Here is a 27,564-nt window from a genome sequence, read left to right on the forward strand (position 1 = left end):
GATTTTTTCATACTTTATTCAGTGCTTCATATCTTCTGGTTAACTTAAGAGTAAAATTACAACTTTAAATATGACATTATGTATTCTTAACAGATGTACATCTTTTACTAGTAGATAAGAAAATTGTGGTATACAGCATGGATATAATACATTACAATACAACCAACAAAGCTGAGCTGTTGTTTTGTATTTATTTTAAGAGCCAGTGCAAATATACAGTGCCATATCTGTTCCATCAAGACTCCCTTTCTGTTCATTTAATAATAACTCTTGCTTAATATATACAAATCACTGTTGCAAGCATAATACTTTCGGTAATACATTTACAAACAGAATGTAACATAAGGTTTTCCTTATTCTTGCACATTATGACTTGAAGAAAAAAGTTGCTGAAAATCTAAAACCTCCTAAAAGTCATACATATCTAAGTTAAAGCATGACCTATCATGTGTCATAACTCTCTAAAGGAAGGATACACAATATCACTATTTGTACATTAGACTGATGGAAATAAAATAGGGCTGATGGGTGAGCATATGTACTGGCACCAGCAATGCTGTCCTGATTGTTAACAAAAGAAATTTACTTTAAAATGACAACAAAGTTTCTTCGGATGTTTAGGTATGTACATGTAAACCCTTGATAAAATGTGGATGTTAGCAGAGGTCCATACAAAAAATGTGATAACTTACTTCAACATGTTGTAATAATGGCTAAGAAATCGGCTTCTTCATACAATCACCAATTTCGATTAAAACCATTCATTGTCATTACAATCGTACCAACCTCCCTTCCACTTCCGTCTACAAAATGATGAAGGTTTTATTGCTCCCACTATGGCTGTGATTGCAAGTATAAAAACTGGCAAGATTCAGAGCTGTCACCATCAGTCATGAAAATATATCACTGTCTGCATCTTTGTAAATACAAAACATTCCTTGCATTTTCCTATATCAAGCATCAAGCAGATATATACTTGCTGTTTGTTGTATTTACCTCACAAAATGTATATATATCACAAAATAAACCTTTCATAGCAAATCCACTTTTGTGATGATACCAGACTCCTTTTGTTATCTTATTAATCTTCTTAATCTGTTGTTTCTCATCATCTTGGTACCAATATCAACTTACTGCACATGAGCGCCATCTAGTGACAACAATTAAAAGTGCATGATAAATCAGGCATTGTCATGTGTCATTGGCAGTCCCCAGACCAGACCACCTATATATACACAACAGTTCTTTTGATTGGATGTGTCAACTTGCATGCCACCTCATAAGCCAACCGGCTGTTACGATACAAACATAACAGGTGTGATATAGTGTATTCAGTAGATACATACAAACGTGCAGGCATTAAAATCTGTAGAAAGTTGCATAGTTACCAGTTGATACTATTCTACAGCTTCCTCCACATTCAGAGATATAACAATAAGTTAGATACAAACTGTACTTTAAAATCATTAAATATCTCACCTAGAATGTGTAAACTAACAATCTGTACATTTCCTACCAAGGTTATTAGTTACAGGATAGCAGCTTCCCAATTTTTTTCTTCCTTCAGAGCCAGCTCTCTGTTGAAAATACATACAACCCTGTTTTACAGAATGATATAAACAATGTCTGTCACAATGAAGTCATCATTAAATACACAGGAAAAAGAAACGTATGCTTCAATGGATCACTCAGAAATGTTGACTAAACTGTAAACATGAAGAGACTTATCAGAGATATGATATATATAGCAGTTGACAGACATTACAAGAAACCACTGTTTAAGGCAAGGGCTTGAGCATTGAGGCAATAATCTACCGGGTATAACCAGATTAGATGGAATAAACCTGTACAAATGTATACAACACTTATTTCACTGTTAAGATGTAGAAACATACCGGTAGTCATCTAACAAATAATAATTTGTCCTCTTTCTCTTTCCTACACAATACATTTTGTTCTGGAAGTTGGCTATAACTGGTCTAAATCCTTCTACAGTTTTTTCTCTAGCAGTCGTGACTAGAAAAACTAACATAGACTACTGATAAAACGTCTACATTATCTGATCCCCCCATTTAATATTCAAAATGGAGAGGTCCTTCGACAATTTGTTGCAAAAATGTTATGATTTGTAACATTCCATGTGCCAATATAGGTGGCGTAACTGAAATTGAGATCCCTCAGTATTTTTAACTTAGGGTCTAACTGAGGGTATACGGTACTTTAATTTTGGACTCCCACACTCTATAATGGGGGTGGTCAGCTAGGGCGGCCAGTGAGACGGTATCTTGACTACCACATGCAGCTTTCTCTGTTGGAGTTGATCTGTGCCCGTGAGTGTGCCGAGAGTTGGCTGTGTGACTTCTCCCTCCTACGGAACCCCCAGCTGAAACGCTTGCTGTTGGTGGACCCTGTCTCTGACGTGGTGGGGGAACTCTCTTTCCTCATCATCTCCTGTTGACTGAGCCTGCTGCTGGATCGACCATTCTGCTCGTTGCTCAGCTAGAGAAGGTAAACACAATGTTAAGAATTAGACCTATGAAATGGTTCTCACAATGCTATACAGGTTGCATACAGTAGTTACATGTAAACCTCACAATCAGGAAAAACACTCCACCAAGCAGCGCAGTGAGGTGCTGCAGAGGGCCAAGCAACCAAAGTTCCAGCAAAGCCCCCATGCTCCCCTGTACTACTTGTACTACTGGCACTACTATTATAACATAGCTACCAACAGCATAAACTAAGTACCTGAATATCTAGCAAACACCTCCAAAAACAACACAATTGTCAAATCCCCTACAACACCAAGAAATGGTCAACCTGCTTACTTAAATGGAAAGCATATCATAATACACAGGAGCACTTCCGTGTGCCTGAAATGAAAATGTATGAATGTTTGGGTCAAGATACCAGCAAACATAAAATATGATACAATGGAACCAAGTTGTAACTTGTGAGGAAGCTTCAGAAGTCTGCATACCCTCCCTTTGTTTTTTTTCCCTTCTCTGCAGAATAGTCACAAAAATATTTATTGGGAAAGGAATTTCTGTCTCGAGAAAACCCCCTCCCTCAAGCTGAGCCAAAATTCAGAATGAAAACCACAGCCTACAATACACTTAAGTAAATGAAACACTGCCTAAAGCAGCAATGGACTTACTGAGCAAGTTGTCACTCACTTAAGCAGAGCAGAAAAAATGTGAGACAAGGTCTGTTAGTTAATAGTCTTACATAACTATAGTTATCAGAGGATGAAGACAAAACTCATGCCATCAATAATAAAACATCGGAAAGAATCACATTCTTTATTTGCTTGTATCATATAGCATATGGTTAACCAGAGGCACAGTTCAAGATACATGTACCGGTAGTTAGTAATTATAACACTGCAACACTTGTATCAGCTTCACGTATTGCACAGAGGTGAAACTCTCTGAGGACAGGTTATACAACAGTTAGTATTCTTATTGAAACATAAATATCAACAGCACGGCTGTGTTTAGGGAAGTTTTGTGGGTGAGAGAAAAAGGCTATATGGAGAGTACTAACAGGATGGGACGTCGTCACTACAAATACTGGCATCCACAGGACATGGGCATCACCACTGAACCATCATCTCCTTCAGGGGCCCAACACATCAGCAGGGGGGGCTACTCACGGGGGAGGGGGTATCAGGTCAGGGGGGTGGGGTTGGGTCAGGGGATAGACAGAAGGAAGGAGAACAATGGGGAAGAAAGTATGGAGAAAATAAGAAATACAGAGAAAGGAAGAGAGAAATTCGACACACAAAACTGTACCTATCGAATCTTATATCATTTCTGTTTTTTTTAGTGAACTATATAAATGTACAGTATTCAATAGCCTGGGTACCATCCTACTTGTTAGGGAAGCAAGTGTTGGAGCCCCGGCATACAAGTAGGATGGTACCCAGGCTAGTATTCAAGCCAGCCTTAATTTTTTTTCTGTCATCTCCAATTTGTTTGACGTAACATCATATCAAGCACCAAACACACAAGGCATCGCATCAGAGGAGTGAAAATCTTAGGGGGTTCAGGACATGCTTTCCCAGGAAGATTGTGAAATCTTGACCCTCTGAAATGCTATGGCCTGCATTTTGAGGGGCAAATTTTTCTGATGGACTATGCTTAGTTCTTCTTCTTCTCATGTCACCAAACTTAGTTTAATGACATCTTTCCATTTCTTTACATGCCAATTTTTGTCCATCAAAGATGACAGATTTGGCAAATCTTTGTCCCTTGTGCACAGCGAAATTCCACCAAATGATGGAAAGAGGGACACTGGCTAGAACACTGAGTACAGGTCCTGAGATACTGAAGATGTAGTACAGGCTATCATATTGTCTCACCTGAGGGTGCAGGTAGTCCCGACCCTGGGGGGTCACCACCTGCATGCTGACCTGCTCGCCGCAGCTCAGGATGAGGTTAATGACCTCGTGGTGCTTCCCCCACTTCACGTTCCGCCCGTCCACCGCCACGATAAAGTCACCCGGCTTCACGCCACCTTGCTGTGGATGAAGAAATTGCAGGAATATTGTTAAAATGGCTAAAAGGATGATAAAGCATGCTTCGGACAGCTACCCTTAAGAGTAAAGAGAAAGTCAATGAAATTATTCTGTTTAAATGCATTGTTAAGTGCTATCATGTCTTTTCTTGTAGTTCTTTCCATGGCTGCTAGGGGGAGCAGTTGAAGTACAACTCTTACCGCAGCTTTGCTGCCAGGCTCCACCTCTGCTACGATGACTGGTGAGTCTCCTCTTAGTACAAACCCAAAGCCCTGTTCACCCTTCTCCATCAAACACGTTCTGGGCACGCTCCATTGGTTTCTGGCGGAAAACACTGCAAGAGGGCCCTGTAGATAAAAATAGATAGAATCTTACTAAAATAATTCAGACAAATCGTGATGTAACATCTGAACTACCTCTACATTAAAAAAAATGTGGAACTGCTAAATACATTTGCTGAGAAAATATTGTAAAAAAAAACAATCTTACCAGTCTGTGGAAAATGTCCACTACTTTGACATTTGCAAAGTTGGGTGGTTTGATCTCTGGTCTCTGGTGGGTTTTAGCTGGAGAAGAATGTAAAGTCTGTTATAGTACACTGAAGGGAAAGAAAATCAAATACATTGTACTACCCATTTTCAACCATAAATACTTCAAATGGATCGTTCACAACATCCGAGGAACAGTATACAATACTGTTCTATTACACCCTTCAAAAATACAAAATCTCTTGTTTTGTTAAAACCAGGTTCTCACGTTGTATCCTCGGAGCAATGACTTCATCATAGAACTCATCCTCCTCCTCCACATCACTATATTTGGTCATGGACTTGTTGTGGGCCTCCTTCAGGATGGTGCCCAGTGTGTCGATCTGTCGCAGCTTCTTACACATCCTGTGGACTCTCAAGGCATCCTCGTGTAGGATCAGGGCTTCCCGCAGGTGGGCTTTACCTGGAAGGGTCAAGACAGTTACTTTATGTTACAATAGAGATCTTTTTTTCCCCTGTACTACTTGTACTACTGGCATATATTATAACATAGCTACCAACAGCATAAACTAAGTATCTGAATATCTTGCAAACACCTCCAAAAACAACACAATCATCAAATCCCCAAATTTATTTTCATTTTTCTTGTGCCTTGTTGTTTCATTTTTTTAAATCTGAGAACCAACAAATCAAATTGGTGTGGCCTTATCACTAACTCTTATTTCTCAGTAATGCCTGAATTCTGTCTGACCTGTGGACCTTGCACATGAACCTGACACACCCGAGAGGATGACCTGAAGTTACTCTCTGATGAACAATACAAAATGATGAGAAAAAACTGGCATTAAATCTGCTTGAGGAAATGGCAGTAGCAGCACAAAACTGCAACCTTTAGAGAGAAAAAACCTGCTACCAAGTCAACCTATGCAACAAGATTACAGAAGGATCTAAGGTTTAAAGGTCTGTAGACCTGACTCCAGTGGTGACTTTACCTAGCTGTTTTCTGTCCTCCCTGTCTGTAGCGACTGTGGAGGGGCTGTCAGCATCCCTCAGGTGGACCTGAGACAGCAGCTTCTCCAACTCATCTTCATCATTATCACCTGCACAGATACACAGACACACAAGTCATGACGAGCAAACAGTTTAAAATGGTTGCATTCCTGTATGTATTGTTTTTTTTTCTATTATGTATTTTGCCATACTGCTGTTGCAAAAGACCACATTAAAGCATAAACAATTTTTTTCAGTACTTTTGATTGTGTGAAAACACCCAAAAGATGTGCCGATAACAAAATATGAATAATCAATGGAAGGCATACAAACTACATTTGTAGTTCAGATTACATGCAACACACACATATCAAAGTATGCACCTAAATGGACTTTGCAATTCATAAAAACAAACCAATCAATATGCGCATTCCTAATGACATACATGACGTTGTACCTTTCTGGTCGATGAAGCCTACAGCAGCCAGGTAGTGGGACTGTGCCTTGAAGTGTTCAGACTTGACCAACACCATGGAGATCCAGGAGAAGGGCACGTAGTCCTTGACAGGCGGCGTGTTCATGGCCTTGTGAACCATGCTGTATGCTTCAGACACCTAAAGGGGGAAAAAAATCATGGTTAACCAGATACCTTTGACCCAGTGTTGACATCACCTTAAGAAAAGCCAAAAGATGAATGAAAGACGGATGCTGGCAGGAACGCTACATCACACAAACCCACCTTTGCAGACTCCTGTGCCACAGTGAGACAGTTAGTGAGGTTTTCCTCCCACCCATCCAGTACTTTCCTCTCAAACACACACTCCTGCACCTGGGCCAGCATCAGCTTTATCAGGGCCTCTAACGTCTCCAGACCCATGTCCATACTTGGGGCGTGGCTGAAGTTATCCTGCAGGTACTTAAAGGCACCTGAAGGAAGAGAAACAGTAGTTCATTTAGCATGTTTGTATCTATGCCCTTTATAACCGTATGAAATTCAATGTCAAGCAAAGGCATGATACATCAAACACACAGGAACATCTATATCTATAGAAGTCAATGATCAGCTTCTTAGAACTGTTAGAACTTTTACTTCTTAATAAAAGTGTTAATACTGTTAGATAAATGTTGCAATAGCAACTTTGCTCTTTCACTGTACCAGCTACAGTATATTGTCTTGCAATAAAGTTCTTCTTGTTGTATCTACCTCAAAGATATCCTTTTACATTGTTGGCAAGAAACAATTCAATTTTCAGAATTGTATAAATATTCTGTAATACAATGTAAACATTACACGTCCTGTTAACCTTTAAAGATGAAACAATGTTTCTGTTTTTGGTACCTGCAGCTTTCTGGAAAGCATCGATTGCGGCGTTGATTCCATCCTTCTTGGTTCTGTCCTGCTTTGCCCCGATCTGTGTGTAGAGGGCGCCGATGTTGAAGAGAACGCTGCCCTTCTCAAACGCTACAGTACGCTGGCTGGACGGGACTCCTGTCAGCGAGTCAAACCTGACAAACACACAGCCATGATTAACATGCAGTATCTACTTGAAGACAAAATTATGGGTACATTTTGTACTTGTAGGAGCCTTGGATAGTCTATATAAGCAGACATATGTAGCCATACAGACAGTCTTATCTATCTAAACCTCAGAATACAGTCCCATGCAGAGTTCACCTGACTAACGGCAGATAAGCCTAATATCAACTCACAGTGATGAAGAAAATTTCAGCTATTTCCTCTTTTTACACTATCAGTAGTGACTGCATGCCTTCAACTCATGCCTTCATTGCAAAGGCTTACAGTTTCAAACGGTCAATGACTTGCCCTAGGCAAAACAGAAAAAGACGTCCACTACTCTAATGCTAGAAGAATTCTCGCTATTTCTACATCCATTCGTAGTTGATTATGGTTGACAGCATTGACATGTGATGCAGATTATATCTCGGTATGCCTGGCTATAACTGGCACAGATAACTACCAGCACGGGGGTTAAGTAGAGATGTTGTCATCTGATGAATATGAAGGAGTCTAAGGTCACCCTGCTGAAGCCTTGAGTCCTGTTTGTCCTAACCTTTGGTCACCTGCTGGCCTAGAACGGACTATTGCAGAGTATTGGAAACACATGACATCCTGACTCCCCCCCACTCTTACCACAACAAATATCCTTAAGAATATTTTTCTATATGTAGCATGTACCAAATTAACTTGACAGCCCAAAGTTTAATTGCAGTCAAATTTGGGACTGCATTGTAGATACCGTTCTCGGTAACCATGTAGATATGTAAATACTTTGCGTTTGGGAAGCTCAACACGTCTATAGCAGCAACACCTGTGCTATGCAATGTGAACCAGTCAGAATTGCCATGATGAAGGTGACAGACGGTCACCGAAACGTCAGCCTCTTGCTTGTGTAAAAGAGTCTCTTTATTCATGCAGGTTTAAAAGTTTAATGCAGTTCAGGTTCTAAGTGCATGACAGACCAGTCAATGATACATTACTAGTCATTAGTAAAGCAAGTCACTGGTCTACGTCTTTGCCTGATCTTACCAGTGGAAGTAGATGCCCAGGTGTCTGTTGGGAGGGAAGAATCTCTTCTCCACGTAGTACAGTTGGTTGTAGTACTCCATCAGGAGTTCTATTCCTGCCTCGTCTCGCTCAGGGGTCCGCATGGCCTGCAGGGGCAACAACAATGATTAGAATGTTTTATATGGTTAGGGAACAACTGACGCTGAACACATAAGTGTGAACTACTTCTATAAAATCATTCTAGTGACACTGAAGAATAGTGATGGTTGACATTTGAAACATCAACAAGAAATCTTCATATTTTACCCAGTAGGGGAGTTTGAATTGTCTATGAGTATTGTTTACCTGGATGTCTAACTTTTATCAGCGTAATGGTTAGAACAGTTACAACATGTGACATAGTTGGTCAGGAAAAGGGAAGATGAAAATGTGTAGGCTTAAACTTGGTTGTACATGTACATCAAGACCTAGGTTCTGACGATTATAATTTTCAGATACACTCCATGAAGAATGGGTATGGACAATGTAACAATGTGGAAGATTCCCTCTCACCCTTCTGAGGTCATGCAGCTCCTTCAGCTCTCCGTCGTACTCACTGCTGTCCTCACTGTAGTGTTCTAGGATGAAATCCTGTAGGTAAAAACCACAAGACAGAGTTACGTTAGGTTTGTTTTTTGTTAGTTTTGCCTGCCACACAGTTTATGTCTACTCTTCCAAGCATTCAGTGTAATCTCTGACAATCATAGCCGACAATGACAATTTGTTAAAACCAAGACAGAACTGTGCAACTTGTAAGTCTGCAAATTTTGCGTATAAAATAAGAATCTGACCTTGAAAGGTATGTTAAAGTCCACATCTTTGGTCTCCTTCAGCCCCAGCGGGATCATGGGAGTTGCTCTGGTTTCGCTGTAGGCAGAACAGGGTAATCAGACATCGTTAGGACCAAATGATGCTTTTAACCTTTACCTTCTATTGTTTCCATATCTACCACCATCACAGCTACAGGATGTGACATTTTCAAATGTGTAGGGAGGGATATTTATAGGCATTAGATCTTAATCAACGGTGTACTGCAATTCCTGATCTTTTTTCACAGTACATGTACTTTTGTACATGCAGCTTTCGCAGGTTTTTCCAGTCACTTCTGTGCCACGAACTTATCACAACATGTTAACAAATAATTCACTGACTTTCTTTTTTACTGCACCTGCTGCCACCATGAAGATATAGTTCTGTGAAGTTTTGCTACCCTACCGTGAACTTTTGCTACCGGAAACATTAAGTGAAATTGCAGTATCTGGTAGTTTGGTTCCCACACTAACCTGTCACTCTGGTAAACCTCCACGGAGCTGTTGAGGTCGGACAGTTCCTCCTTCAGCAGCTGGAGGTTGGAGTTGACGAAGCTGAGCTCCAGAGCTACGGTCTCCTTCATCTTCCTGCTGTTACACGCTCTGCACAACAGGAAAAAAAAAACAGGATGAATATTGTGACTAACGTTGCGGAGATTAGCATAGGGAACACATACACGGTGGAGCAAGAATCTGTATCTGTATAGCCTGTGTAACCTCCCCTCTGTGTAGCACACCAGCTTTGCTGCAGCTGGCTATATGTATTACCGGTACACCAGTAGCCTTTTAACATCTAATCTAAAACATTCTTTAAAGCTACCTAATGATTATGCCCCTACTGTACTTGGTTGCAATAAGTTTCACTCTACAATAGTTCTATGGAAAATTGAGTTTTTGAACACCTCAATCCTTGTACTTGAAGGCATAACTATTTCTTGTTCTATTTGAGCCTTTATTACATGCAGGTAATATTAGGATGGAAAAAGAAGAGCTATTGAACATCATTTAAAGGGGAAGTCCAATACTTTCAGTTTTGGGGCCTTTCTACCCAAAATCCTATTTGTAAATGGTGATTTATTGGTTTCTGCCAACCCCGCACATATTTGCCGTGATATCTGACCCGATCGATGTTTCGCGGCTAGCGCCAGATTGTCCGCTAGGCGGCGCTGCGACTGAATCTGTGACGTAAAAGGTTTCATTGGAACAGATTTGGAGCGCGCGCCATTTCAGTCTGTCTGCCAGTACATAGCTCGCTGCAAGTATGCCGCGTTGTGCACGTTGTGGCTGTTGGTATGGCCCTGCGTCAAAGGAGCGCGGCGTAAGCTTCCACAAGTTTCCAAAAGACCACGATAGGCTACACAGGTGGTTGGTCAGCATGAGGAACAATCTTGTAAATAAACTGACGCCGGAGAAAATCAAGGAGTTAGTACACAAGAAGAGCGTCCACTGGCGGGTGTGTTCAGACCATTTCGAGCCTGGATGCTCGTGGAACTCTAGTTGTCATTGAATTCTGTTGAAATTTTCAGTCTATATGGCAGAAGTACGCATGTAGCTAGCTGTTTTCATTATTTAAAACAAATAGCACCTCAGATTTCAAAGCCTTACAATTCCAGATGGAACCAAAAATGTGACGACCACTGTACTAGCTGTGAGCACAATTATTATGGGAAAATGTAAATCCGACTAACACATGTGTCTAAGATTAGAACGCATACAGAAATGTACTGTAATTAGCAGACAAAAAGGTGTTGTTTTGACAAGTTGTTAAAAACCACGAAACAGGAAAGGTAGTATTCTGCCACCTCAATTCCTTTCTGTTGGGCGTATGGGCGGTCGATATAAATAAATCCGTCAAAGGGTTGAGTGAATTGCAACGTAAACAAACCGCGGTACTGACATGTTAGAGACCGGCTCCTGCACGCCCTGCCGGATCAGATCCCACCGAAAAATCAGCAAAGTTCGGAGGTTTGCCGGGTGCAGAATCACATCGAAGTCAGGGTGGTTTCTGATGCATGGGTGGTCTGTACCGACGTTCTTTTCAGTGTCTGTCAGCTCTGGCAGGTCGTGACAACAAACACTCTCCCGTACAGAGGGCATTTCCAGGCAGTTTCTATTGTCTTCGTTTCCACACCGGCACCAGTCCCGGTTCCCCAACCTCCAACGCTCTGTCTCCACATCACCGCCATCCCAAACGTTGTCATCGCCTGGATCGGGCTCAGAGTCGCCACTACTGTCAGTTTGTGGTTCAAATCGGAAGGGTTGCACGCCCGCCATTGTTGTTTACGCTAGTAGCAGAATGAAACCTTTTACGTCACAGATTCAGTCGCAGCGCCGACTAGCGGACAATCTGGCGCTAGCCGCGAAACATCGATCGGGTCAGATATCACGGCAAATATGTGCGGGGTTGGCAGAAACCAATAAATCACCATTTACAAATAGGATTTTGGGTAAAAAGGCCCCAAAACTGAAAGTATTGGACTTCCCCTTTAAGCACCAGACAAATTAATTCATGATAGTGAAAAGTCTATGTTGCACTAAACCTCAACTGTTGAAGAATGAAACCAGTGTGAGCATGATTATGTCAACCTTGTGCACCTCTGAGTTCTCAGTCATCACTGGTACATAACTGAGTAATGAGACACATGGTGGTCCGCCATTAGGGCACTTAAAATAGCTGAAGGTCAAACAAAATACTCTTTACTAATCACACATGTATGCATGACAATACACCCTGAGTACGATGATGTTTGTCTCTATCACAGCTGAACTTTTGTGTTTGTGAATCTGTCTTGCTGGTCATTATAACTGAAGGCAACTGTTGGAAACATTACAGGCATTATAGAAAAAATGGACAGGTAGAAGTTAAAGATTAAATTCTTGATATTGAAAATTTCCGACAGCAAAGACAACATGCCAGAATGTAAATTTGAGAAACTCCTTAGCCAGTGTTTGTGGACAAACAAGTACTAGTATTTCTATTAGCCCTTTTCATATTTCACCGCAAGTTTGAAGTAGCCTCTTTTTTCCTGGTCAGGCCTACAACTGACATATATTTCTGTCTACTATGCATGCAACCAAATCCACCCATACATGCAATGTCCAATGCACTTCTTTGTTGCTTAGTAACTTCCTGTCATTACCAAATCCCTTAAGATGAGAGGGTTTTTTCCTGCTAATCCACATGCACATTTCCCAAATCCTCCTCTTAATACATGTTCCATTAACTTATTTTATTTCTCGCCTCATTTGTTCATCAATTAAGGATCCGAGAAATATTTGGGATAATGGAGATTACAGTATAAATGTATATAGAAGGACATCAAGAAAGAATTCACACATACTTGGCTGTCGGAAGGATAAACATCTCTGTGTGAATTTCTTACTTCAGTGAACGGATCTGATCTTATCATATCACTGTTTCTCCAACAACTTGTCTACCATCTTATCTGTTGACAACAGGATCAATTACACACAAAACAGAGGTCTGATAAACTTTACATAGACATCAACAGCATCTCTACTGTATTCAGCAGAAATCATCCATCTCCAAATGTACATCTTCAACTTCCTCAACCGAACTTTAATAGCACAGAACAATACTGTAATTCCTGTTTTTTTGTGGTACCTTAACGTTTGCGGCTTGTGCCATCGCTTCTATACCGCGAATTTACCGTTAACGAATAATTGCCTTCTCCTATTCCTTCAGATGTTGTGCTTTGTTGCGTGTCCAAAGGCAAGACAGGAGTTCAAAGACTTGCCTTCAAAGGACCAGAAACAACAATCAACACCTCACTGCCTCTGTCTGCTTAGTCAGACAAAAGCAGACAGGATGGGGGAGGGGGGCACTTCCACAAATAATCTCATCCTTTCCATCTCTTAGATGTTGCCAGGAAATTAAGATTACTTGATACCTTACAGACGGTAGCAGACCTAAATAATTTATATTACAGGGCTCAAAATACTGGGTGCATATGCACCTTAGTGCAGGTAAAATTGGGACTGTGTAGGTATTTCTGAGCTGACTGGTCCATGTACTAGGTGTAGGTGTATATGTGGAGATTTATTGCTACAATGGGTGTTACCAATATTGTGTTGAAGTGCAAAAGAAATACAATGTAATGGCAATCAATGGTTTCTTAATCAGATTCTATGATTCATACTTCCTAATGTCTGAGTGGTGCATAAAGTTTGTCTGGTGCAGGTACATGTAATTTTCAATGTTACCTGCACAGAAAATATATTTTGAGCCCTGTATTATTTTCAAGTAGGGACTGTTGTGTTCCCGTGACACCTGTCACGTAGGTGGGTCACCTGTTGGAACAACCGAGCGTGGGATCACAGACTTCAACATAAACAGTCACGGCAGAACAAACAGAATGTCTCTGCTCACATTAAACTAAGTGTGCACTGGGGGTCCTTTGAAATACTGTTCTGGACTTTTTGAAACACCTATATTTGATGCTTGTTTGATACACATATTATGTATTTTATATAGATTTCTCAGCCTAGTGCATCACAAAACAAGCTTTGAAGATGACTAAATACTCAAGACACAAAGTATAGTAACATAGACTAAATATTCAAGACACAAAACATAGTAACAAAATTTTTAGACAAATTGAATTGATAGCCATAGACTGGGGAGGTCTAAAAGTATGTTTTTGCTCAGAACATGTGAAAGGAGCCAACGATTAAAAAACAACTGTTTAAAGACATGGTTTTATTGATATCAAAACAAAGCCCCTGGCTGCACGGCATTTTCCACATACACAGAGTTCTCGATCAGTTAGATAAGTGCTACTCTGGTGCCAAGAGCATGCCCAAAGTTCATCCATGTCAGTCAGTGATGAGGAAAAGGCAGTGTTTACCACATAGTTCTGGCATGACTACAGCTGCAAACTTCATTTGGTGGGTGTGGATTCAAAACCTGCACATACCACTACCTACTCTTACCTCCCTGCTGTTTCTGTAGATGTAAAAGTAAGCTCTGAAGGGCTGAAAATTATGTGGCTTGTGAAAGACATATGGAGGCTGAAAAATCCATTTCGGTACCATTTGGTAAATCTACCATACATGTAGATATTTTTGTATAATGGCAAGTTAAAAAGGCTTCAAATAGATGGACTTATAGTGTAACTTTTGTTCAGATTTCATTACCTTCGCCAAGAAGGTTATGTTTTCAGAGGCGTTCGTGTATGTGTGTGTGTGTGTGTGTGTCTGTCTGTCTGTCTGTAAACACGATAACTTGAGAAGGCCTTGGTGGATTGTCTTGATACTTGGTAGGTGGGTAGGTCTTAATGAGACCTCAAAATGATTAGATTTTGGGCCCCCTAGCAGCTTGTTACGGTACTGCAGCTGAACTTCCGTTTTTGATATCTCATGATCTAGACATGCTAGGGTGACGAAATTTGGATGGCACGTAGCTCTTGTGCTGGGAAAGAAGTGACGTGAGTTTGGGCCCCCTAGCGGCTTGCTCTGGAACTGCAGGGCTATCTGTTTGAATATATTCAAAAGAGAATAACTCAAGAACCGGTTGACGGATTGTCGTGATTTTTGGTATGCAGGTAGCTTACGTGATGCTTAATATAATTATGTGACAATTATGCAAATATGGATGTAATTTGCATAATTTATGGAGAAATTCTATAAATCAGCTGCATTCCATGATAGGACTATTGAAGCTTGTGGCATTGGTAATTGAGAACGAGATAAACACAGGCAGATATTGATTATGTAAATGAAGACTTAATTTGCATAATTAATGAGAAAATGTTATAATTCTGTAATGATAACTGCCTGGAATTTCATACTTATGGTCTTTGAAAGTACAGTGAAGGTGAACATCATTAAACATAATGTATTCAAATCAGGACCTTATTTGCATAATTTATGAGGAAATGCTAGAATGCCATTGTTTGTTAATATAAGACTGTCTTTTGGTTGAGAATATGATAAACTGATATAATTCATGAAAATGAGGATCCTATTTGCACAAGCAGGGGGAATAATCTATAATTTGTCAGCCATAAAGATTAACATCATTTGGCGAAGGTATGAGATCGGGGAACTCTAGTTCTGATTTATGTTCGTTTTGTCCTTATACTGTTATATATTTTATTTACTTTTAATAATTGTGTCTGTTTTCCTGTTGTATTACCATGGCCCATTGGGGGCAAAAAGCAAATATAAAGATTTTGATGATTTTGTCAGACTTATATATTATCAACCAAACTAAACCATAACTGGACCAAAACCTTTGACAATTATTTTGCTCTTCTAATAATACCATTACAGATCCTTCAGACTAATCTAATGTAGAGCAGCCAACCTGGTTAATATGGCACAAAAATATGGCATAGCAACCAAACTGTATAATAACAGGTCAATATCGGGGGCAAATGTTGACCTTTGGAATCCTTCACGTTTCAATGGTCACTTAAAATAGTAGAGCTGCATAGTGAGGTGCCTTGGAGATGGTATGAATACATTCATCATTGTGACACGGATATAAATAATATGTGTGGCTTGACTGGTATTCTTGCTGGTATTGCCAGACAATTCCAACCACCTTGTACCACACCAATGCATCCATTAAAACTATCTTTAGCAGAACTTTTACCATCAAAACAAATAAGAATATACTGGTACAGGATGTCCTTACTTGATATCAATATTACATTCATATCCAATTATTCTAAAGGGTATCAGAATAAAGAGAATACTCAAGCATCTACTTCATAAGTATATCCTTTTTGACAGACAGTACTAAAATCAATATCACTTGTGTTCAACTCATGGTTCCCATCTGCAGTTTCTGCTTAACTCAATCTCTATCGATCCTCGATAAACGTCCATGGCAAGGCCAATAAAGGAACAAGTCATCCTGTAAATGTGTAATGGAAAAATCAATCAGAACCAACTATAAGGTAAAATGACTATTATTATGGCACTGCAGCAGCACCAAGACCTATAGAAATTCCTCAGTACTCTGAGTCTGATGCAAGAAACAGAAGTTGTTGTTGTGAGAGATGTTGACAAAATTTTAAGGTTAAAACAAATACCCATGACTTAAGTTTTATATATTATAGCCTCTGTTCCTTTATTCGACTGTAATTCACTTTACGTTCACGGTAGCAAAATTTCACAGTCTGAGAAAATGGAGGTGTTGATAGGAACTTATGTTCAGGGTAGGTACCTGTAGCAGCAGGTGCAGGAAAAAGAAAGTCAGCCATTGATTTGTTAGCTTTCACCATAAAGAAATAAAGAAGTGACCGTGAAAACTGTGGACATACCGTGAAAAAATGAGTAATTACAGTAATAATTCCATGCTAAAACATTTTCTGGTACTGATATGTTCAGGACTGATCCAAGTTCTACTGAGGGATTATTGTGTAAGAAAGAGGTACGTTTGGCAGGCTGCCATTTGGCTGGGCATCAGGAATTCTGGGTAGAAGGGGATAATTACCCTGTGGAGAGTGAGGAAAAACAAACTCCTGACCTGAACATTTCTCAACCTCACCAGGTCTTGTTGCAGGTCTCCTGTAGTCTTTTGCAGAAGAAACACAGGTGTCATGGTATGCTTCTGTATAATCTTGTAAAGTACAGACCTTTCTAAACTGAGTCGAACTATGATTGAATTTCAATGGAAAAGCAATGCTACCTTTTTTAAGATTCTACATTCAAACTAAAAACAGTTGGTATCACTTTCCTGCAATTATGATAATATTAGAAGACATTTGGTATCCATTCCAGCTACTTGGTGGGGAGTAGCAACAGAAAACGAGGCAAATGATAAAGGTCACAATCTTCCCCACCAACACGAGAGTACCCCGGCTCCCACCGCCATCCCTTTCCAAGAACAGTAGGCCAACAGACTACAGACTTCAAAGACAAAAGTGCTAACCCACAGAGATGATAACAGTATTTGCAGATCTCTCTGAGAGTTGGTCAGGCCCCACAGAGTACACAGATTATAGGCTGTACATAAAGGTTAGGGGGAAGCCAATACATTAGCAGCTTTCCAGTCAGGAAATTACACCCTAGTCTATCAACTGTGGATTTATGGAGAGACAGAGATGGTATATCATTATGAAAATTGTGTTGTGCAATCAGTAGACTATGAAGAGATAGGTACTATTTGTACATTATCAAATGTACCTTCAGTTCAATAAAAATGGATTTCATAATGGCATACAAACTTTCTATACCTGTTTATTGTCGTTCACACAAGCTTCTTTATCCAACTTCAACTAGTTCCTTTCTTACAATATTACAGTGCCAGTAGCATCTTACATCTTACAGGGTTTTTCCTGTGTTGTAGTGAGAAGTGACTAAAACCATCACCAAACATGGCCATAGTCAGACATTGTTATGGCTGTTGGGGTCTCTCCTGAGACAAACAAGCCCATTTTCCTTTCAACTCCACAGTGACAAGTATCAGACACTCCGGTTCTTCAGAAAAACCTCTCTGAAGCTGGTGGTAGGTCAAGTACTGTTAGAGAGTTTTCTAAAGGGTAAACAAACCTCACTGAACAAGGAAAAACAGTCCTTATCACACATGCTTCCATTCATTTCCACTTATTTTCTAATATTTGGCAGAGGGCTATAATTGCACATGTAGGTACACACTATTTCTTAATTACATTCCTTTGGTTAGAACTGTTTTCAGGTATTGAATTTCAACATGTTTACATACAGCCCCAAAGAAGTACAAATTAAATATCTGCCGACATACTCCAGCACGAACCTCATACAACAAGTCATTGTGGTCTATTCCCGACAAGCTATTGCTTTCACATTAACCACAGATCTGGCTACACCTACCCTGATACTACTCTGTATACTGTAACATTATCTGCATGTCCCCATACATGCAGTGGCAGTGTTTGACAGTTGTTGAGCTGAAAGCCTATACAGCCACTACAGGCATATTGTTGCAGGGGTCAGTTCGTGACTCCCCCCAGTTCCATCAGCACACTGGTAAAGCCAAGTCACACTCTCCAGATAAAGGGTAAGCACTCCAATCCTATTCCTGAGACCCCAGAGTTATTCCTCTGCCATGGGAACCCTCAAAGACCACCACAAAGGCGATCCTCCCTCTTCTTGTGAGGTACCTGACCTCTCAAGTTCATTTCCAAGACATAGGCTGCCATCTAATCAGCATGGCATGACAACCGACAATAGCTTGATCTTGGTGACGTGCAAACTATAGTCTGGCTTTGGATGAAACCTAGTAGTAGACATTGTGAAATTGTAATGGTTTGCATGAACTAGGCACAAAACCCTCAGGTTTTTGTAAAGGTCAATGTTAATTTAGAAGATTCTTTTGATAGGAGAGCAAAGTAGGCATCCTTCCATCACGAAAGATGATGGTAGCAGTCTAAGTCTGATGTTGAGGCCGTGTGCAGCATCTAGTGTGGCTAATCAGCCCTATCCTCGCATAGCAGTCCTGGCAACAGTTAGGACACAAAGGCAATGACAATTACTGTAAAACACAAGCGGACACTGAATTTGAAGTTCAAAATTAAGGTCTGTCATCTCCTGAGATTATGGATATATCATGGGTCAGATGAACTACATAGTGCAAATGAATTAGTAATCTCTTTATCATCCAAGCCTTTCCTGTATGATCAGGAAAGGTCACGCACAAATGTCCTTTGGAACTCATTAATGTATAGCAGCTGTTGGGAACACAGGGGAGCCTCTGAGTACTTCATGGTCCATTACAGAGGCTTTCAAGGTTAATATGAATCTTACAAGGTCACTACAGGAAGGAAGGAAATTGGGCCAGTCATTCACTTACCAGTCATTCAATATGTATGTCAAATATTTCTTTTCCCTGTTTTGCTAAGTTTTCCTTTCTCCACCATTGCATCTTTTTGCTTCGCCTTCTATATGACACGGTAGAATCTATCTCCTTGCATTTGCAATGTACGGTGGCTGGTTTTAGAAATCCCTCTTCATCATTCTTTGTTCATTTTATTGTTTCCATTTTTTTCACAAAAAAAATGTTCTACATCACTGTGTATCTCTTTTACCTAGGCTAGAGTCCAGCCTTGTTAGCTTTGGTCCACTTCCCAAGATCCGCTACCCCACTACCCCGACCAAAGCTGACAAGGCTGAAGTCCAGGCTATCTTTCACCACCCTTTACCTTCACAAAAACAATGGAATGAGCCTCAACAAGGCACCGTACTGTCCAGACCTGACTGGTCAAAAGCTTCCATTGTTGCAGCTCAGCTGTTTGGGTTAGCCCAGATCATGAACCTGTGTAGGAAATGTCAACAGGTCTCAGCCATGGATGGGCCTGATAGACAAATGTCCCACACTGAACAATACACAGAACTGTCTGACTACACCTGAAACTTCTTCAAAGGTCAAACACCAAACAATAGATTTTCAGCAAACTTTTTTTCGGTTAAGATATTACACAAAGTCAGATACAATGTATGTTGTGACACAGCATATGCCTACCTGTCTAAATACTATGACCAGGTACTGGCCCTTTGCTACTCTCATTACAACTTGCAAGGCTGCACAGTCCTTATGTACATGTATTGTTCCTGCCTTTCCTGGTACTAGTCCAGTATCTTCTTTGATTTCTACCATTTTGGTGGTCTTCATCATGGTTTTCATCCTGCAGTTTTAGGTACAGTTATTATTCATGGTAAAATTTAGGGCTTCCATCAAAAATGGTACCATCTACTTGACTCTTTCCAAAGGTAAGATGACCAGTGTTATGTGATCCGTGTCCAGAGAAGTCTGCTCCTTGCAAAAACATCAGGAGTCCTCAAAGAACAACAGCCAGCTTTGTAGCCCAGAAAGAACAGAAAACAGCCTGTAATGTTATATGGGAGACAGAGTCTGTTCTGTTCAGTAATCAGCAGCTGTGATCTGGTGTTAGAACTGATTTGTACTTGTGCAGAAACAGTCAACAATGTTACACTTTGTACATTACTTGTAATTTTAACACTGGTAGAAACAAAGATATGTCGTCAGCACAAGTTAGTAGCAACACACACGTTTATCTTGTTTCATACCATTAGAATTCTAAAGCACTGTAACTCTGATATTTTGTACATACCTAAGCTGTTAACAAGTCCATACTACTACCTGTGGACAAACATATCGTCTATACTTCACAGTTCACACTTTAAAGCTTGTACCAACTACAATCTCTGACAAAAGAGCCATTTCCAATAAACAGCTTCCTTTTTTTCTGACAGAAAAACATGTTTACTGAGACAAATTCAAGAATACTTCTCATTGACCATGAACGACCTTCATACCTGTATAACATGGCTTCCTGTGGAACAGGTAAATATGCCTTTGAAGTTCTACCAGGCATAACAGTCAATATTGTAGTATTCAGGATGTGTACAAGTTGTACCACCTGTTTGACATGTGCTACTGAAGTACAATCACTTCCTCTGCCTGCTTCCCTTCGCCGGAAACATCCCACAAATATAGCAGATTGATATATGGTCCCTTTTTGAGATAATGGGCAAATAGACTGTGTATTGAGTGTGGCAATAATGGCAATATAATGTGATATGCACTTGAAACAAGGCCAGGGAATGATTAACAGTATCCAGGATCTAAAAGGAAATGTCCATCCAAATCTGCACGTTCAAATGGACTAAAACATAAGGCTACAGGAGCAGGATTGAATGAGTAATTGTTCATGGAACTATCATTTCCGAGACATATTAAGATCTGTAGTATTTTGTTATGGTATACCGGTAGCATAGTGCCCATTCTAAGGAATATGGCAGTACAACTCTTGGTTCAGGACTGACAAAGTCCATGAAAGCCCCAATCACTTATGATGTTGCCAAGAGACATAATAAAACGTCTAAAAGGCATCTCTATATTACCATGGGGCATAAACAAAGCTAACATCAACACAGAGTTAAGTGCTTAGCGGACACAAAATTGAACAAGTCTGGTATATTTCACTCACGCCTACAACTAATCTGCTAACACTGCTTGTTTAGTCTGCTTTCTTTTACGATACAACTCCAAAACCTAGACACTAGTGCTTGGAACTACATGTAGGAGCTTCCACCAAGCTTGCTTATAGTGGCCTTGAAGTCAGTGAACAAGTCTTTGTAATTTAATAAAGAGGACATGCATGAAGTGCCCTGGTGCAGTGTTGTAGATGAAACTACCAGGAATGGAATTTCCTGAATACCTGGCCACTGGCCATAATACAAAGGGTGGGAGCCAGCGGCATTATGGAAAATATAACCAAAACAAAACAGAACCAACAGAATCCTAAACAACCTCTACATTAGGGAAACAAAGAAAGGCATGTCTACAAATTTTGGAAGCTTGACAAGTTCTTCTTTTACCAATTGTCCCTGTGTAAGAATGGTTATAAAGGTGGCTTCTAAATATTTAATGACATCCTTTCTTTAGAGATGAACAATACAAACACACAATCCATCTTTTAACAATATAATCTGTCATATGGTAAAAGACTGACAGTTATGAAAATACGGGTATGTTGCCTTGTCTTGTTTGACGTTGCCACCACTTCAAGTACTTCTTTTAGATGGTAAAAATTTGAACGGCAAGATCTAAGGAGACCCTGTGTAAACTTAAGAATTGTGAGGATCTTTTGAGGCCAGACATTTTTCACAGCTGACTACATCTTCACATGTGCTCTCACCTGGAAAAAACAAGCTCAGCGAAATAGAGAACACATTTTCTTAGTAAAGTGGATTTTGACCAATGTTTTGAAAGCTTTGATAAGTTTCCTCACAATTCTAACAAATACAGGATTTTCTGACTTCACAAAAACTCGAGTAAACACAACATTGACATGCAAAATGTTTGTCATGCCTGAGACCTAAACATGGTGACCCTCCATTGTGTTTGGACCTGTGTGTTGTGTGGAATGTCACCTGTAACAAGCTTGAATGGCTATTCATTGTGCATAATAAATTACATTGCATTTGTAAGCCCTGAAAGGATATATCTTACACTGAGCCAGTCTTTAGTACAGGAAGCCCAAGAAAAACATTTCAGCCCATAGGCATTTCAAGTAGTGTAGTTGTTCCCGTTTCTTACCTGTGGGAAAGAAAAACCTTGCTTTATACAAGTTTGTGTATTCAAGATCAGCAGCTTTTCTGTCTACAATACCCAGGGAAAAGAGGTAGCCACTTGCTCACAGTAACAATGCATGTTAGAGAGTGTGGGTACAAAGTGTTAACATCCAGTAAGCAAATGTGAGTTTTTGTTATACAACAGCTACTGTATCCCAGCTTAATGTTTGCTTACGTACAATTACCATGGCAATTTCAAATATTATTCACAGGAAATTTAATACCACAATGTTTCATAACACATGTTACATAACACAAGCTATCTGAGTTGAGTGCTCTCCTGTACTATACTGTATAAAAGGTGAACAAAAGGTGCTTCAACTGGTGAGAATGAGTGCCCTCACAATTCCAGCTGCGCCATACATGGTGGGTTATTCCACTTCAAAACCATAAAATGTTCAATCATGAAATTATCTTGGCATTTACAGACTTTTTGTACGCAATGTATCTTTCACATTTTCCATCAATTCTTCCATGGCAATTGTAACTCCAAAGAAAGGAATGGCAGCAACCATGCAATAATTCTTTCAAATATAGAACATCACAAAGGCTCTCCAATTCTCCACTGTATATCCAGGGCCACCTTCATAACTTATTTATAATTACAAATGCAGTTAGTATCAGTTCTGACAAACTGTAACCTGTATCTCATAATAGTAAAGGGACCTTTTAAGATCAATATGAGTAACTGGCCATGACTAGTGTAATATTCTGAATCATCAAAGGAAAATACCTGTAAGTTAAGGGTTTACCTGTGACACAGGCGGGACACTCCCATTGTTTACATGGCAGGTGTGTCACAGCATACGCAGGTTACCAGCTTCAAATATACATACTGACATGCGTCAAAGCAAACACAATGTGTACCCTGTGCAAAAATAACTTTGCTAGGGGTAAATTCCAATTTGGCCACTGACATTTTTCCAGCGCTCTTTGCAGAGGACATTCAGTATCAAAATTACAATTTTTTAAAAAATTGTCACATGTATTGGTCAAAAAGGAATGATCAGACACTAAATTGACTTTGCTTCCTATGTTTTCTATAAACAGAAGCAAGCCAAAATTGCCCCCTATCTACAAATTATCCAGTGATTAGGAAGCATCTAGAAACAAGTCAGATGAGCTGTGGTAATCGTGCTACAACTGGATAAAGAATGAATGGAAGGTCGGTCTTGTTTGAGCAGAATTTGATTACAACATCTATTGAATTTGTCTGGTGTAAAAGGGACTTTGGTGTGGCATAAGGACATTGACATGGTCCCACCTTTTGTCTGCCATTTAAGTCTCATCATGCTGAAGTAAAAAGTGTGAGACCTAACCTGCTTGAGCCAGATAATTACACATAATGATACAGTGTCATCACAAGTGGCTGAGGCTCTGCAAGTCATTGTTTCTGCACTGTAATTCCTGATTTTTGGGGGGTACTTTTATGTCTGCAGTTTTTGCGGTCACTTCTGTACCACAAATTATCATTACTGTTAACAAATAATTCGCTGACCTTCTTTTACTGCACCTGCCGTGACCGTGAAAATATAGTTCCATGAACACCTTCATTTTTCTCAAACCACAAACTTTTTAATTACAATTAGTCACTTCTTAGGTAAAGTATTACAGATACTACATTAAAATACTGTTGTACTCCAAAGGCTTGTGACAGGGACATACTATGTAAGATGACCTTTCCTTTATTACCAGTACAATGGCCTTGGGACAAGTAATCAAGAGAAGATATTTTCTGCTACGTTGAACTTTGAACAACACATTAATCTTATGGCATCAAGGACAACATGGAAGACATGGTGCAACCTGCCCGATCCGACTGATCTTGTCTGGAGAAATAGTTTGACTTTTTGTGGTCAGCCCTGACCTTCAAGTTTTGGCATGGGTATCAGAGAGCTGGCTAAGCTGTGCCAAGAATGTGTATATCTCTAACACGTCCTCAGCAGGCGACCCCTAACCTGTCACTCACACCTCGCCCAATGCCTGGGGCCAGGCTAAGGGTTTTTGTTTTACCCAAAAGGGACCTGTGCATCAGGCAACAGGTGACATCATTCATAGGTTATAATTATCTTTTTTCCTCCTGGAGACCAGGATTCTCTGGAAAACCCACAACACGGATGTCTAGCTTTCACAGTGAATTTGTCACTAACATTTCAAATTGTCACAGTCAGAAAATTACAACCTATTTAATCAAAAGTTGGAGTCTTTGACAAAACCTGGACTTTAGCCAGCTAAACTGAGTGACAAGAATAGACTATACCTTTGTTCCCAGGTCACAATCTTTGTTCTAATCTGAGATCGAGAGATGGCACCCTGTGGCGAGGGTGAGGGTAACCTGGAGTCCCATTCACTCACCTGTACACATCACAGGTACCTCTCAATATAACACACCTGTCCTCTTGACTTCAAACAGGCACACAACAAAATCACACATTGGAAAACAGTTGTATTCCATGGATCTGTCTTTAAGAATTTGAGAAGCTATTTAACATTCCATGGTAGGGTGTTAACAACTCATAGACACAAACCCTGACAACTCCTATTGAACACACCTGTTTAGAATTATCCCATAGAATCCTGTATAGAACTAGGGAGAAGAGATTTAAACCCCTTGTAAACACAGAAATCTAAGCTTTGGCCTTCTGAACTACTTGAACCTATCACATGTACAATGGTAGTCGACGTTTAGAGTTAAGAAGGAATTCTGTACCTAACTGCTATCCAAACTTCTTTGTTTATAGCTGTTCACATTGCTTTTACTTGAACACCTGCTAAAATATTTCACCTATAGAACATTTTCTCTTTCAAGGAGGCCAGACCAAAGCCATCATGTAAAAGCTACCAGAATAGATGTATAGAAAGTAATGGTGTGAACAAGTTGCTACTATTGTGAGGTCTACAGGTGTCTGATACAAACCAACAATAGGATAACCACACTTAAAGTCTGGTGATTTGTTACTATAATATCAAGTTTAAGTATGCCATAACAATGGCCACATGGCAGGCAAAACTCTTTTGTACAAGACTACAAAAGATTTACCCTAACTCCTACCAAAGCATACCCATTTGAATGTTACTTCGCAGCTTGTAACAAATGCGGTAAAACCCTTGGTATGCAAAGAGACAAAAAGGGCCAATTTCCACCTTACAAGCAAACTACGCAACTACATAATTACAGACGATTCACTTTGAACTCCAAACCATTCAAAGGAGATGACCAGTGTAATTCAAGTGGGTTTCAAGTTTGGAGTACAAATGCTGTCATGAATTAACAGAAAGATTGCAAGAAAAGACATACATAAACATACATACTGTTGGTAAAACTGCCTTCTTAAGAACATAAGGGATGACCCAGTGTGGTTCAGGTGTGTTTTTACCTGTATAGGTTCTCAGCGCCAGCTCGCATCCGCATTTCCTTGTTGATCTGCGTGTTGAGCACGCTCCTCCTGTGCTGCAGTCGGCCGCGCTGTGTCTGGTTCAGCGGATTGGAGCCCTGCGAACAAGGACAGAGAAAATTGGTGTCAAAGAGCTACATACAGCATTGTATATTGAATTTGAAGTCACTAGGGCATTTATTGTTTCTGCTGAATACAGTTGTATTGTGTTTCACCTATAATTTTCTTGGCATGCTAACTTTGTAGAAGTCTACTCTCTTAAGACTATGTGACAGTGTTACAATTGCAACTGAAATAGAATAAATAAGGTTTGTGACCATTATTCATTAACAATATCAACCTTTTTAACAAGGTGTGGCCACTATTAAAGGTAATGATAGTGCAGACACTACTGCACATCACAGCGGCTTCAAAATGCTAGTTCTCTGGCCTTGTCAAGCTGAGTGTCCCAACGTGTACACTATCATCACACAACAATGATCAGGATGTTAAGGATAATCCACTCACAACAAACTCTAGGGACAGACCAGGAATGATAATGGGGAAGGGAGACTGTGTTACTTTCTAATTCATATTTCCTTGTAATGTTTTTGCAATGTTGTATATTGTTCTACAGAGTAACTAGCTTCAACACCTACAGAAAGCACTTTGGGGGTGGGTAGAAGTGTAAGATATGGCTCATATGGACAAGCGAGATACATCACATTCGACACAACACATACCTGCATAGATAAACGAGTTAAATACCCTGCATCGTGATAAAGATGTTGTTTATCACACATTTTCATGATCTCTATTGGACAAATAAATGACAAAGCATGCGAGTCAACAGATTAATTCTGGCATGTTTGCATGACTGTGGTCTCAATTTTTCCCTCATTGTACACCGCAAATAGCACATTTCCATCCATCCTTTGTAATACATTGTTGACATTCCTCCACAGATGGCCCATTCTAGTCAGTTTTCCATACTGAAAGGCAGTCTGCCATAGTTTATGAAATTCCAGAAGCACCACACCCAGTTTTGCTGATAACTTAACAACCTGTGGACTTTGCTTTAGCTGACCCATTGCTTTAGTCACTACCTGTTGTTAGTGAGTCAATATCCGATCCTTGGGTTTTGGTATCCACCCACTGACTTATCCACACGTTAGGTGCCGTCCCTAACTCTCTAACCCTATTTACACTGAGTTATCGTGCATGTGCGAATGCTAGATACACAGGGAAATAGCACAAAAGCACACATTCTCTGTTGACCGCTAAAAACAGCCTCCCCCACCCTTCCCGTGCGGAATACACCGTGCCGTCGTGTTCCCTATCGCTCGGCTATCCTCGCCTAGTCCCCCGGACATACCTTCCGGAACGGTCGGTGACCGTTTGGCGGGCTTTTCTCTCCCGTCTCCTCTTCTATACTCCCGTTCACTATGACATCTGTCATGTTGGTGAGCTCTGTTTTCCACCGCCAGACGGTCTCGCACGGATCTCGATGGTTTGATAGGTAGAATTTGTCAGTTTGTTGAGAAACACCACCACCTTGTGCCGTGTCCACAAACCTCTGATGTACGTGCTACACCCTGCTGTGCTGACGTCACGGATCACCACATCCCGGGAATGTGGCAACTTGAAGGGTTTGCTTTACGAAATGTTCAATTATATCGAGCAAAAACCCTGAATAAATCACTTAACTACGTGA

At 40.2% G+C, this 27,564-nt stretch overlaps 1 protein-coding gene across 1 annotated transcript; it reads right to left on the bottom strand.

The window, feature by feature from the left end:
- LOC109473808 (rhophilin-2-A-like) lies at positions 1 to 27,481 on the bottom strand. The gene is made up of 15 exons (XM_019773878.1): positions 27,226 to 27,481; positions 25,854 to 25,969; positions 9,844 to 9,972; positions 9,352 to 9,427; positions 9,074 to 9,151; positions 8,543 to 8,667; positions 7,334 to 7,500; positions 6,734 to 6,921; positions 6,452 to 6,608; positions 5,997 to 6,104; positions 5,273 to 5,467; positions 5,006 to 5,082; positions 4,717 to 4,863; positions 4,361 to 4,519; positions 1 to 2,499 (listed from the first exon to the last, which is right to left on the bottom strand). The coding sequence occupies exons 1-15, from the start codon at positions 27,307 to 27,309 to the stop codon at positions 2,290 to 2,292; spliced, it is 2,016 nt and encodes a 671-aa protein (XP_019629437.1). The 5' UTR covers positions 27,310 to 27,481; the 3' UTR covers positions 1 to 2,289.
- Positions 27,482 to 27,564: the final 83 nt, after the last annotated feature.

The sequence above is a fragment of the Branchiostoma belcheri genome, unplaced genomic scaffold (assembly GCF_001625305.1).
Source record: "Branchiostoma belcheri isolate BF01 breed outbred unplaced genomic scaffold, Haploidv18h27 scaffold3, whole genome shotgun sequence".
Classification (NCBI taxonomy): Eukaryota; Metazoa; Chordata; class Leptocardii; order Amphioxiformes; family Branchiostomatidae; genus Branchiostoma; species Branchiostoma belcheri.